The sequence below is a fragment of the Loxodonta africana genome, chromosome 22 (genome assembly GCF_030014295.1).
Source record: "Loxodonta africana isolate mLoxAfr1 chromosome 22, mLoxAfr1.hap2, whole genome shotgun sequence".
NCBI classification, from domain to species: Eukaryota; Metazoa; Chordata; class Mammalia; order Proboscidea; family Elephantidae; genus Loxodonta; species Loxodonta africana.
In genome coordinates, this window is record NC_087363.1 from 69,945,461 (window position 1) to 69,960,700 (window position 15,240).

The 15,240-nt window shown below is 41.9% G+C and overlaps 1 protein-coding gene across 1 annotated transcript in view; it reads left to right on the top strand.

Moving 5' to 3' along the window:
• Window positions 1-15,240, top strand: part of DPP6 (dipeptidyl peptidase like 6) — a 1,008,238-nt gene that overhangs the window by 557,851 nt on the left and 435,147 nt on the right. Inside the window, exon 4 of the mRNA XM_064275114.1 lies at window positions 8,369-8,463. Coding sequence (XP_064131184.1) covers window positions 8,369-8,463 — 95 coding nt within the window. The remainder of the gene's footprint in view (window positions 1-8,368; window positions 8,464-15,240) is intronic.

Here is a 15,240-nt window from a genome sequence, read left to right on the forward strand (position 1 = left end):
TGTCCAGGCAGGCAAGGGAGCAGCAGGCCAGGTGAGCCTACTTCACTGTACACTAGTGTGCCAAGGTGCCTGAGGGCAGACTGGGCAAGCATTGCCTGCCTCCTGATGTTGATCCAGCGATGTGGGACCATTCACAGTCCATCACAAGATGGGCAGTTGTGTTGGGTGGGCAGTTGCACAGGCTCATTTCTCACTGTTCAGGGCAGGGGCAATGTGGGCCTAGTGGGGCAGTGGTCCTGAGTGCCAGGGATGCTCTAGTCATGGCAGCGCAGCAGGGGACAGCAAGGAAGGGGAGAGGTGGCATTCGGGTCTAGGTGAGAGGCAGAAAAAAAAGAGAGAAATATAAGGAAGAAAAAGAAAAGGGCAGCATGGCAGTAGCTGGAGCACAGGGTGGGGTCATGATGGGGGCCAGCTGAAATGTAGTGGAGGTGGCAGATGGGCCTAGGTAGGATGGAGAAAGAAAAACAAAAGAAGTAAAAAAAAAAAAGTGGCTGCATGGTGGGGGCTGATGGATGGTAGTGAGGCAGATCTGGATTAACACTGGCTCGTACACTGGTGGCACGCTATCCATGGCAGCATGGACCAGGCCTGTGGGAAGGGGGAGGAGGTGGTATATGGGGCTTGGTGGCGGGGATAAAAGAAAAGCAAGAAAGGAAAAAAGGAAAGATAATTTCAGCATAGTGGGAGCCAGCTAATGGGGTGGCGTGAACCCAGGACTGATGAGAAGGGTGAAGAGGTGGCTTATGGGGCTAGGTGTGAGGAATAAAGAAAAGAAAGAAAAAAAAAGGCTGCACAGTGGGGGTCAGAGGGTGGGGGTGAGGCACATCTGGGGCAGTGGCGGGCCAGTGAGCTAGTGGCTCCCTAGCCATGGCAGTGCAGTGGGGGTGGTCAGAAGGCAGGGGAGGTGGTGTACAGGGCTAGGTAGGAGGGAGAGAGAAAAGGAAGAAAAAAAGCAAAAATCAACAATTATAAAAAAAATGATGGTACAGTGAGATTGGCAAGTAGGGGGTGGGATGGGGCCCATGGGAAGGGATGGGAGGTGACTTATGGGGCTGTGTGGAAGGCAGAAAGAAGTGAAAGAAAAAGAGGAAAACAAATGGTGGCACAGCAGGAGCCAGGAGGTGGGGGTAGGTAGGACCCAGGGCGGCAGCGAGTCAGTAGCTCTCTAGCCTCCACAGCACAGAGGGAATTGGTGGGAATGGGGAGAGATGGTATACAGGGCTAGATGGGAGAGAGTAAGAAAAGGGAGAAAGGGAAAAAAAAATGGCACAGTGGGACTGAGTGGGTGAGGGCAGAGTGGACCCAGGGTGGTGGTAGGCTGGTAACTCTCTAGCCATAGTAGCAGAGGGAGTGGGCAGGAGGGGGGAGGTGGTGTGAATGGTTAGGCTAGGTAAGAGGGAGAAAGGAAGGAAGGAAAAAAAAAAAGCCATGTGGCAGGAGTGGGTGGGGTGGGTCCAGGGTGGGGGGCTCCTATTGTGGACACCAGCGGTGGGGGCTGCCAGGACAGGGAGGTTCTTGCTTCTGCCCACCAGAAGGGTGAGGGGCGGGAAAGCATGTTACCGGGCGCTCTGTCTCCTCTTGGGAGCTCTGTGGAGTTGTCTTCCTGTACTCCGTGTCTGGAGTCATTTCTGGCTGTGCTTGAAGATGACCACGCTGTGTTGTGTTAGTTGGCAGTGGACCTCCACCACGCATCTCTCCTCATTCTCTGCTTTCCATCAGTTTCTTCTTCCATTCGGTGTTTTATCTGCTTCTTTATCCCTTCATTTGAGGCTTAGAGTTCCAGGATTGACATTTGTATCGTTTTACTTAGTTTTTCCAGTCTTTGCTGCAGAGGGATAGCATGGTGTGTCTGTCTAGGGGGCCATGTTGGCTCCACCTCCTCCCTTGTTGCATTCTTGAAATAGGGAAGGAGAACACCCCTTGCAGCCTTTCTAATTTATTCTCGTTCTGAAGATCTTACAGGAAAATAAGATGCAGCTAATTGCCCACTCAGGTTGTCCTGCTACATGTGAAAATTTGCTGGCACAGATTTGAATCAAGAGCACCAGGTGAGAGGCCCTTGAGCAGGAGGGAGTAAATTAACAGTGAGTGATTCTAGCATCTACATTTCATTTAGTGGTGACAGTGAGGCTGAGAATTCTTGAGGTCTCAGGATATAGTCAGGATAAATGTCAAGATTGTACTGCCTTGTTTAAGTGCTTATAGGCAGGGCCAATGAGTACTATTAGTATTTAGAAGTTAGGGAATATAATTTGAATACCATGGTCTTTTGAAAGACTGAAACAGTTTACCTCTTTTCAGCCAACATTGGCTTCCTCTGACAAATTTTTTGTGAAAACAGACTGAAGGAAAAAAACATGGACTCATGAATTGTTTTATATATTTAGTGTGTTTTAATCAATTATAGCATTTTCCCTTTTGTTGTTCAGATCATCCAAGCTGCAGCCACTGAGAGCTCTTCTAGCTGGTTCTTATGTCCTTGTACTGGTTACCTAGTGCCGTGGTACCAGTTACCAGTTGCCACTGAGTCAGCTCTGACTTGCGGCAACCCTGTATGTGTCAGAGTAAACTGTGCTCCGTAGAGTTTTGCAAGTAGATCACTAGGCCTTTTTGTGAGGCGCCTCTGGGAAGACACTGTTAAAACAAAAATCGTATTAAGCGAGTAGTAGAACTTGATTGAAGTTTATTTAACATAACAACAAAAAAAAAACAACAGACCCGTTGCCATCAATAGCTCTATGGGGCAGTTCTACTCTGTCCTATAGGGCCACTATGAATCTGAATCCACTGGACGGCAGTGGGTTATTTAATATGTGATTTGCAAATTGGGATAACATTTTGACTAGAGAGTCAAAAATGTCCCAAAGACGAGAAGAATTTCCAAAATTCTTATACCACATCTTATCAGGATTTCCATGGAAAAGGGGCCAGAAGAGAACTGGTAAATAATTTGTGGCCTGGAAGAATTTCATACAGCATTGTCTTGAAGATTAAAATAATTACTGATCTACCCTAAAACATAGCTCCCAGTCTTGAGGAACAATTACAATAATTACTCATTTACCCTAAAATGTGGTGGCCAGTCTGAGCTTTCAAGCCTTTGTTTGCTGAAACTCACTGAATTCTTCGAAGGAGCACAATGCCCAAGGCAAAACAGTCTTCCTAGTTCATCTAGACCATTGTTTGACTCAAAAGTGACTTTTAGAAAGTTAGTTTCTTCAAGGCTCAAGGTTCAAAAGGACACCCAAGGGCAAAGGGCCTGGGTGGGTCACTCCAACTCCATGAACCCAGAAATCTGGATTCCAGGAAAATTAAAATCGTTTCTCAACATGAACCTCCAACCTTTCAGTTAGCAGCTGAGTGCTTTAACCTTTGGCATCGCCCTGGGATTCTGGTGTCATGATGATAGTGTAATAAACCACCACATACCCTCAGCTTACAACAGTGTTTATCTGTCACACATCTGGTTGCCAGCTGGTAGTTGGCTGGAGAACTCTGCTCATCTCTTGGCATGTGAGTGACTGGACCACCAGCTGGCTGCTGGTTAATCTAGAAGGCCCTCCTCTCAAGTGACTCAGCTCTGCTCTACACGCCTTTTATTCTCCTCCTGGGCCAACAGACAAACCAAAACCAAACCAAACCCAGTGCTGTCGAGTCGATTCCGACTCGTAGCGACCCTATAGGACAGAGTAGAACTGCCCCATAGAGTTTCCAAGGAGTGCCTGGCAGATTTGAACTGCTGACCCTTTGGTTAGCAGCCGTAGCACTTAACCACTACACCACCAGGGTTTCCAGCCAACTGACAAGGCCAGACATATTTGTCTTATGGCAGTGGCAGAAGCCAAGAAGCAAGTCCAGCTGTGTGAGTGCTTCTCAAGCCTCTGCTTGCTCATGTTTGCTTAAATCCCATTGACCAATGCAAGGCATGTTTCCGAGCTGGAACCAGGAGGAAGGCCCTGCAAAGGTCCATGGCGAAGACTATGGATAGGATAGATTGAAGGATTAGGCCAGGTTTGCAGTCTACAATGGGATATGTTGTTGACATGTCCCCATTAGTTGTTGAATACTTTCTTGCTTTCCAGCCGATAATATATTCCAGACCCATACTATATTTGCTGTGCCTCAGACCTGGAATCACTCATTTTTGTCAAGGATCCATGGTTCTTTTTAGTGAGGATGGTATTTAGAAGCCAAAATCTGGGTGTCTAGAATAATACTTCTAGTCCCTTTCTGTGGACAAAGTTAGCAACTATATATTTAAAAAAAAAAAAAAAAACTACAAACTCCTACTGATATCTCTAATGTAAACTTAGCGTTACAGGGTTTTAACTTTTAACTTCCATGATCTGAAGTGTGGATGATTTGAAATGTGGATCTCTTTTCTCTTACACACAAAATCTTAATTCCTAATAACATTAACAGAATCATTTATTTGGGTAGAAACACATCTGATAGATGTTTTGAGAAGTGCTGTGATTAACCAGGAACTTTACAACAGCCAGCACTCAGTAACTACTGGGTCATTGTAAGTTCCTTTAAGTCAGGGAAGGTGCCTAATTCTTGGTATCTTTTTTTTTTTTTTAGTCACCTAGTGCTGCTATAACAGAAATACCACAAGCAGATGGCTTTAACAAAGAGAGGTTTATTTTCTCACAGTCTAGTAGGCTAGAAGTCCAAATTCAGGGTGTCAGCTCTCAGCTCCAAGGGAAGGCTTTCTCTGTCGGCTTGGGAGGAAGGTCCCTCTTGTCAATCTTTCCCTGGACTAGGAGCTTCTCTGCACAGGAACCCCGGGTCCAAAGGATGGGCTCTGCTCCTGGTGCTTCTTTCTTGGTCGTATGAGGTTCCCAACTTTCTGCTCTCTTCCCTTTCCTTTTTATCTCTTGAGAGATAAAAGGTGGTACAGGCCACATCCCAGGGAAACTCCCTTTACATTGGATCAGGGATGTGACCTGGGTAAGAGCGGCGTGCCAATCCCACCCTAATCCTCCTTAACATAAAATTACAACCACTAATTGGAGGACAACCACACAGATACTGGGAATCATGGCCTATCCAAGTCAACACATATTTTGGGGGAACACAATTAAATCCATGACAGTGTCTATATCAAATGTCTAGCAGAGTATTCCACACATGTATTTTTGAATGCATGGAATGCCTATTGGCTGGTTTTCTTTCTTTGAGTTTTGCTCCTTATGCCCATCATTTCTCTCCTTGGGGACTCCCACCTTTTCTAAGTGCATTCTCATGGAAATGAGTTGCTTCTTTACTTTGAGCAGAATGCACATCATTTCTTTAACATTCTGTCACCATCTCTGGTTTGTACATACGTTTCCCTGGTGTGTTGGAGGACTGTGTGCCTCTCTCACCATTCTATAATTTCAAATGAAAGGATCTAGTTATTATGTTGAGTACTTATTTCCTTGGAAATGTTAGGAGTTTCAACACAACCAAAAGAGAGAAGTCACTGTGACATTCCCTTGGTACTTACACTCCTACTTTTACACATTGATACTGATGATGATTACAGGAACCCTGGATGCAGCATAACCCTATATTCTTTTTTAAGGTACTGTGGCATTTGGGATATTCTAGAAATACTTTTTAACTATTTAAATATCTTTTTTTCACAATTGTCACTTTCATTGTCTTTAAGAGGGTATACATATAATTAGCAAGAGAAATCTAAAGGCCTGCTGTTTACTTTGTGAGGACATGTTTTGGTTTTCTCTTTAATAGCTATAGTCTTCAAAGGATGATTTTTCCAAAATAAAAATAGATTGTGGTGTAAACTAAGACACTCTTTGGGAACAAAATATACCTTCTGTATAAAACCCAGTGCCATGGAGTTGATTCCAACTCATAGCGACCATATAGGACAGAGTAGAATTGCCTCAGGGTTTCCAAGGAGCAGCTGGTGGATTTGAACTGCCGACATTTGGTTAGCAGCTGAACACTTAACCATAGCGCTGTCAGGGCCCCAACCTTATATACAGTGCTGTCAGTTGAACTTTCTGTATGGTTCTGTATCTTCACTGTCCGATAGATTACCCATTAGCCATGTGTGGCTATTGAGCAATTGAAATGTGCTGGTGCAACTGAGAAACTAAATTTTTTAATTTAATTTTAATTTAAATAGGCATATGTAGCTAGTGGTTACATGCTGGAGCCACAGTTCTAGTTTAGAAATATGATCCAACTGAAAAAAAAAATTGGCATTTGGCTTGTTTCCTAAAATAAGGTTGTAATTCCTAATGTCAGCTCTCTGGTCATTGTCGTCTCTTCCTGTAGCTCACCATAGAAAAGGTACTATTTGGGAGCCAAAGGGAAAATCACTCATGGCCAGAGGCGGTGTATCTAAATCTGGATTAAAGACATATTGTGCCCTGCAAGTTCCCACCCCCCGCTCCTAACTGCAGAGGGGAAGATCCCAGAATTTATAAATTTATGGTCTGGTGGTTACTGGAGAAAAATGATGAAAGCACAACCACTAACCAAAATATCAGGTACAAATGACCAAAAAAGCCCAACCAAGGATAAACGAAGGAATGATGCACCGTGGCTTTATTCTCGTTATAGCTCCTGGGTTACCTTCTGCTGATGTTTTTGTTGTTGTTGTTGTTTTTAGCTACTGGAACTTTAAATCAATTTTAACTTTTTATTTTTTGTAATTATAGAAAACTTAAATTTAAACAAAAATAATAAGAATAGTACAAAAACCTCCATGTGTCTATAACCTAACTTGGCTAGTTATTTTCCAAAGGCCAATATTATTTCATGTATCCCCCTTTTGTCGTCCCTCCCCCGATTTGTTCAGAAGCAAATCTCAGATGTTATCTCATTTATCCCTATGTATTTCTCTAGGTACGTCTCTAAAAGACAAAGACTTGCTAAATAGAAAAGTGTAATCATTACCTCATACACACACAACAAAACATGCAAACCAAAAAACAAAAAGCAATAGTTCCTTAATAGTATCAATTATCTGAATCATGTTTAAATTTTCCAATTGGCATATAAAAGTCATTATTTGTTGAAGAAATCAGGTCATGTCCTCTAGAATTTCTCAGTATCTGCTCTTTGTATCCTTATGGCATTGGTTATCATGCCCCTCTGTCCTCTGTGTTTCCTGAAAATTCTAACGGGACTGTAATAGCTTAAGTTCAGGTACAAGTTTTTTGGTTTATTTTGCTAAGATTTCTTTGCTGATAGTGTCAGGCTCTTCCATGAAGAGGCGCGTAATGCTGATTGTCTCTCATTGTGTGGTGTTAGGAGCCAATGATGACCAGTACCTTACTTCATTATGAGTTGCCCAACAGTGATGTTACTAATTCCATCCAATTTTTCATTCAATAACTGGAATACTTTCATAAAATGAAACTTTCCCTTATCTACAATTTGGTTACTCAATGATACAGTTGGTATAGGAAAGGTGGGAAATTTTCTTGATTATTTCCCCTTTATTTACTAATTTAAATTGATGTATTGATTTATTAGCATTCTCCAATGATAACCAGTTAGTTGTTTCTTTTTTAAGTATCATTATAAGTTTATGGACTTAAACATATTTAATGACCTTCGATCTACTGCAGTTGCTGTTCTTGTTGCTATTCTGAATGGCCTTCCCTTGGCCAATGGGAGCCTCTTCAGTTTGGTTCCTGAGTCATTTGTACATGGCCCTAATAGATTTTGATACTTCCTTGCTGTCTTATATGCTTCCTGTCCCAGACCTGAATTCAGCTATTTATACAAGGGATCCTGGCTTCATTTGGTGGGAAGTGGTATTTCTAGACTACATTTTGGGTGCTGGGAATTACAGGCTAGTTCTTATATTTTATGACAATTGTATTGCTGGTGACCATCTTATGAAATATTTTGGGTGCTATTTGTTATCAGAACATACATAAATAGAAGTAAATTATATCTCGAATGTAAAATGAAATAGGCAAAAAATGGAATAGAACATTGTTTCTATTAGCCGTTATTTAAAATTAAACGAAGATGATAAAAATCAAACCTGTGTCTCGTACCCTCAGTTGTCATCCCCCTCGGATGGCAGCAGATTTCTTCATGTCACTGCTGTGTGTCCTCTCCAAGAGCATTCTAGCATGTTCCAAAGATCTCATGTGTACTTGTGTTGGTGCTTTTTATGTCAGTCTCTAGAGTAGGAGAAAAGGGTCGGAAAGAAGCTTCACACAAGGATGTATTAGGAGGAGCTGGACGTATTTCTCCGCATTTAAAGGACCCTTTGATGAAAAGTAGGATACATTTTTTCACAACTAGTCAGTGTATTTTATATCAGTATTCACCAGAAGCCTAGGTGAGCTCCTTGATGTTTTATGCTTCTGTTTTATTTCCTCCCTTATAGACAAAGAATTCATCTACAGAGAACGGAAAGGAAACGTGATCCTGCGAAATGTGGAAACAAATATTTCTACAGTGTTAATAGAAGGCAAAAAAATTGTAAGTACTTTCTTTAATGACCAGGATAATTCCAGTTTTTCTTCCTGCAAGTCAATAAAGCAGAAAATGACTTTAGATTTCAACTTTTAGTATAGCCAAGCAGAAGCAATAAGCTTGTAATGCTACAGGCTGAGCTACTAAAGATAATGTGAAATTGAAACCACCCTAATTTAATAAGATGAAAGCACAGTTTCTTTCAGCGTACGGGAAATTTCGCTGCAGGTGTTGGAAACAAGTGTTGCATATCATATATAACTGAGAGATAAAGTCCTAAGGCTTTTACACATTTACAGAACAATTGCAATAATGCACATAAAATACTCCAGGAGGACGTGCTCAGTCTCGTTTTTAAGAAAACTCGTGTTCAAATGCACGGGGCATATTAACTCAGGCGCTGTAACTGCTTACCCTAATGAAATTAACCGAGTTCAGGCTTTAAAATAAGTATTGATTCAATCTGAGTGTCGCTGCTTTGTATTCTGGGAAGACCTGTTTTTCCAAAAATTTAAATGATATTAAAATGTTGGTATCTTTTACATTTAGAGATATTTATTTTAAAATATTGACTGAAGAAATCTACCAAAAAATCAATTTAATGAGGATGTTCATATTCATTAATAGAAGAATTATGTCTCCAAATTTAAGGAGCCAGTCATTTTTTGTTATTGTTGAGTTAAATGGGGAACTCAGAAGAAGAAACCAAGGCTGAATCTATGTAAAAAGCAAGAACTGAAACAGGCTGTGTATTCCTAGTCAGAACTATCATAACATGGCTCTGCTATGACCCCAGAAAAATAAGAATCTTAGAAGCCTATAATCTGGGGATTAGAGGAGACCTTAGGGAAAAATCAGTCCGCTCCCTGGTTTTCCGGATAAGGACTCTGAGCCCACAGGGTTAGAGAACAGCTTGTCAGAGTCCTGCAGCTCGCTGGTGACAGGCAAGGAGTCAGGCTGGGCCAGCACACAGCGTCCTGGGGCCTCCGTCTGGGGAAGGGAAGGGCGGCTTCATCTTTGTGCCACTCCATCCTCGGACTCATAGAGGTGTTGCTCTGCTTCTTTTCCCTCCTGAAGAAAATTTTACTTGCTATTAAAAATTTTTTTTTTTCGTTTCCTTTTGGAATAGCTTTTTCTTAAAAAAAAAAAAGATTAGTGGGGTATAGTATTTAGTGGGCCCTGTGGCCCTGGGCTTTACATCATTTAACAAAGGTTGGAGGTTCAAGTCTACCCAGCGAGGCTTAGAAGAAAGGCCTGGAGATCTACTACCAAAAACTCAGCTATGGAAAACCCTGCGGAGCACAGTTCTGCTCTGGCAGATGTGGGGTCACCATGGGTCGGAGTCAACTGGACAGTAACTGGTTTGGCCCTTTGCATAGACTGTTTGTTGGTGCAAGGGATCACCAGGTTGCAGCATAGTTCCCAAAATGATCGATGTATTGAATTAAACCGTATTCTGCAAAGTAAGACCCTGAAAGAACGAATGGGCCTGCAGTTTGCATTAAAAAATCATCCTTTGGTAGAATTACTTCCCTGAGAACGTCTGATTTGACCCACTTGGAAATACTAAAGTTGCAGAAATGGTTTTCTAATATCAGTCGTGAGGAGAAAATGATCAGACTGTTGGGGGGGTATACATTTTAATCCCAGAATGTTGCCTGTATTTCCTGTGAGGGTGTCAGGTTAGTAAAAGCAGGAACTGTACGAACAGCTGCACTTAGTAATGAAGTACAAGGACATGAACTGCCTTCTCACTCTAAAATCAATAGCTTGTAACAGATCGTATATTTTAACTCAAGTTGTTTTAGCCAAGTAATAAGGCAACTTCCAAAACCACCTTGGGGAAAGAAAACAGGAGGAAATCCTGATTTCACCAACTGGTTGGCTTATTCTACGTAATGTAGTCTTTTTCTTCTTAAATTTCATTTATTTCTTCATTTTGCAAACATTTGCTGAGCACCACCTGTGTACAGCCTGGTCAATACTATTGAATGATCATGTCTAATTTACTATTGTCTCAAAGCTGTGTATCTAGAAAAGTGCATCACGGTTGCTAAAGTGGACAGAAGTGAAAACAAAGGAAACCATCAATGAGATGGATTGACAGGATGGACTCAAACAAAGCAACGATCGTGAAAACATAGCAACGATCGTGAAAGGAGCCTAGGACTGGGCAGTGCTTTGTCCTCTTATGCATAAGGACGCCCTGAGTCAGAGCTGACTCAATGGCAACTAACAACAACAATAAAAACACTTTAAAATAGCAAAAAGAAGAGTGTCATTTAGGGGTCTGTGTTATCATTCAGAATGCAGATGCTCTGGATTTAAGTTGTGTTGAGCTGGTTAGCTATTAAAACTTCCGGTGCTTCAGGTGCCCCCCTGTAAAACGCCGCCGATGTTTCCCCCACCAGCCTAGAGCACGGGTGTTCCGTGAGCGCCGGCAGCAGATTGTTGGCGGACTCTTCACGGCGGGTCCCGGGAAGGTGAAGCCTGGCGTCACGCAGGAGCAAGTGCGCAGACGCATCGGCAGCCTGCAGGACGGCAGTGGGACGGAGAGCATAGGACCTAGGCAGTAACTCTGAAGCTTTCTGCTCCCTAGCCTTTCTGGTAGTTCACCAGGTGGTCTCTTCTTACTTGATTCTAGAAACCTTGAGGTTTTTTAAAGGATAAAGCCATGCTGAGGAAAAGAGCCGTGCAATATATTCAGCTAACTGCAATTCTAGATTGGTCTATAAAACAATCTGGAACTAGTTGAGAAATGTAGGCAAGGCAGTGAATTCCGTGGTCAGCAGAATTTAAAGCTGTGCCTCACCACCATGACCTCTGACCACATTCTCCTCTTTATGCAGCCACTAAACACAGACCATTCACATACACGCTCACGGTAGCAGTGAGGTTTGAGTCGGCTTTGACTCCTGGCGATTCCTTGTGTGTCAGAGTAGAAGTGTGCGCCATAGGATTTCAAAGGCTGGTTTTTTGGAAGTAGATTGCCAGGCCTTTCTTCTGATGCATCTCTGGGTGAACTCCAACTGCCACCCTTTTACTTAGCATCTGAGTGTGTTAACTACACCACCCAGGTAGCCAGACTATCTGACTGCAGCTTCCTCTGGGCCCCTTGGCTTACCGTGGTTGGCTTTTGCCTGGAATCTACTGATGGAAGGGATGCAAATGAATGCAAGAAAAAAAAAAAAACTTGCTGTTGAGTTGATTCTGACTCATAGCAACCCTACTGAACACAGCAGAACTGCCCTATAGGGCTTCCAGGGAGCTGTGGGTGGATTTGAATTGCCAACCGTTTGGTTAGCAGCTGAGCTCTTAACCACTGTGCCACCAGGGCTCCAAATGAATGCAAACACTACGCCAATTCAGTGGAAAAGCTTTTTAAAATAACCTATGATTATGCAAATGCAGGATTTGGGCTAAGCGTCCCGTCTCATTCATTCTATCTTCCCCAAGCAAGGTTCTCTGACCACAAGTTTTAATTCAGTTGTCCTTTATTATACCTCCAAATGGAAGAAACCAGATCATGAAATATTTCAGAATACCACAAACACTTTAAACTGTGAGTTCATGTATACATCTAACATTTTATAGTAATTGCATCATAGTTTATTTTTTGTGACACTTTGTTTTTCATGTCACTTTTGAAAGTGGGGTATTTTCAAACCCTGTTATCTAATAAAAAAAAATCTGATATTTGATGGTATATAATAACTGATTTTTAGACCCAGTACCCAGTGCCATCAATTTTTAGACACCACTTATCAAAATTTTGGGGTCTATTTTCCTATTTTAATATTTTTCAAGTGTTCTTTTAGGTCTCTACAGAGAGTGAACTAAATGAAAGAATGGTTGCCCAAAACTCGCCAAGGCATCATCTCTGAAGGTGCTCCCTTTGGCCACAAGGGCTTCTGCTAAGCTGTAAACCTCAGAGGAATATTCTGCCTTTGATTTTCTTTGTCTCCCCCATGGTGCTTAGCACCATGACCTGCACAGAGTAGGTGTTCAATAACTGAATTTTATCAATGAATGTAAAGTATGACAAAACAATAGAGACAAAGAGTTTTCTCAAAACTTCCATGTGGCTGAAGGGTTGGAGGCAGGCAGCCAGGACCACGGTATGAAGTTGAGCTTTGGAACGTGGCTCCCCCATTTGAATGGCATTCTGCTTTCTAGCAATCTGATCACAGACCAGCTGTAAACCAGGAAATCATCTCTGACTGTGGCGACCTCGTGTGCATCGGAGTAGAACCTGCTCCATAGGGTTTCCAATGGCTGGTTTTTCTAAAGTAGGTCACCAGGCCTTTCTTCTGAGGTTCCTCTGCTGGACTAGAACCTCCAACCTTTCAGTTAGTAGCCTAGCATGTTAACCATTCGCAAGTATTAGCACTGTAAACCTCAGTCCTTCTCTAGGAGTCCCGTAAGGACTAAATGAGAGAATGTAAGTAAGGTGCTGGAATGTGGGTGTTCACCACCTGGAGATCCCAGAGCATTAGGTGAGACTGTGGTACTAGGAGGCCCAGGGTCAAAGCAGACAGGAAGAAGCTGTGGGCAGGGTTTGGAGGAGCACAATAAGAAGCTCTCCTGCGATGTGGAAAAGCCCTTGGGTCTAGGCTACAGTAAGGGACTGTGGAATCTGCATGGCCTTGACTTTGAACTCCTTCCCTGGCAGGATTTGAGTCTTCGCTGCTGCTCGCAGTGAGGCAAAGTCTTCAGGAGCTGGTAGTTAGAACAAAGGGCTCACTCAGGTTTTAAAACCAAAGAAAAATCAGTGCTAACTTTCATTTGAATTACATGTTTCATGGCCCAGAAATTCTGAGACATAAGTTTTATTCTTACTTAAAAAAAAATTTAAATGTCAAACAATGTTATTTTATTTTTATGCTCTTACAAAATTTTTGTCAACGAATTCACAAATTAAAAAAAGGTATAGTTATTTCATGTGTCCCATTTTTCCCTGAAAAATGAACCACTGTAAATATTATCCCAGGGCCCAAACCGAGTCTTTGGACATTTGGTCAGTGGTTAGCGGGGTTCTTGGAAAATATTATGAATGTTCTCTGTACCGAGAATGTTCTAACATTGGCTCTCCCTTCTTCCTTCCCTCCCTCATTTTATTTTCTTTCATTTTGTCATTCTTTCTCTTAGTACTCTTAAAATGCACTTAGTGAATTTTGTCAAGTTTAATTAAATAAATTTCATGGGGGTTGTAATTTTTATGGAATCTTAATACCATCTGTCCAATTCTTCTAAAGCACAAACAAACAAACAAAAAATCAAAACATCAAACCTGTTGCCGTGCAGTTGATTTTAACTCATGGCGACCCCAAGTGTTACAGAGTATAACTGCTTCATAGCATTTTCTTGGTTGTAATCTTTATGGAACCAGATCTCTGAGTCTTTTTTCCATTGTGCCACCGGGTGGGTTCGAATCACCAAGTAGTAGTCAAGCACAAACCGTTTGTACCACCCAGGGACCTCTTCTAAAGCATAAGAGAGCAACAGTCCTCAGAGGGACCAAATGTTTAGCGTCTGTTTGGATTTTAGATGTTTGAAGCTGGTATAGACTTTGGAGATTATGTCATCCCACTCTTCCTGCAGTGAGGAAACACAAAGGCCCACAGACAGACCTGGCTTGACCGCCAGGTCCCAGACTCTGGCTTTTGGTACCGTGTGTCTCATAGAGCAGTTAGAAATTAATCACTGCAGTGAACTGTGATGCTTACACCCATGGTGGCAAGAAGTGGTAAGATTGATCTAGTCATTTATTATATCATTTAAATAGCTCTAGGTATTTGGAAAGCAAATTGTTCATACATATCAAGAGCAATAAAAATATTTATGCATTTTGCCTTGCTCCAGGGAGTTTTTCATAAGTTTTATATATATATATATACATATATATGTATATATATATATATAATTTTTTTAAAGAAAAGCTAAATGCACAAAGATGTGGCGTTCTTTGTAATAGCAAAAATACCTAAAAATAGAGAAATGAGATATGTATATAAAAATAAATGAGATGAAATATGATATAGCCATTAAAATAATAATTATGAAGGTTATATAGTATCTCAGTTATCTAGTGCTGCTATAACAGAAATACCATAAGCGGATGGCTTTAACAAACAGAAGTTTATTCTCTCACAGGCTAGGTGGCTAAAAGTCCAAATTCAGGTCATCAGCTACAGGGGAAGGCTTTCTCTCTCCGTCAATTTTGGGGGAAGGCCCTTGTCATCAATCTTTCCCTTGTCTAGGAGCGTCTCAGTGCACCAACCCTGGATCTGAAGGACATGCTCTGCCCCCAGCTCTGCTTACTTGGTGGTGGGAGATCTCCCTGTATCTCTGCTCACTTCTCTCCATTGACTCAACACACAACCTAATCTTCTAGATTGAGTTCTGCCTCATTAACATCATAGAGGTAGAATTTACATAGGAAAATCACATCAGATGACAGAATGGTGAACAATCACACAACACTGGGAACCATAGCCTAGCCAAGTTGACACGCGTTTTGGGGAGACACAATTCAATCCATACATATAGTATAATATGAAAAATATTTATGATGTTATATTAAATAACACAGAAGAATGCAATATTATACTTACAAGCCAAGTAACAACTGCACATCATCTATGTGTATTGAAAAGGACAGGAAGTAAACACTGAACTATGAAAATCATCTAGTTGGGTGGTGAAATTCTATGCACTGTATTTTTACACACATAACGCATGCCTCCTGCGTTCGTTCACCAGCCATGCCCTTGCCCGCGAGGT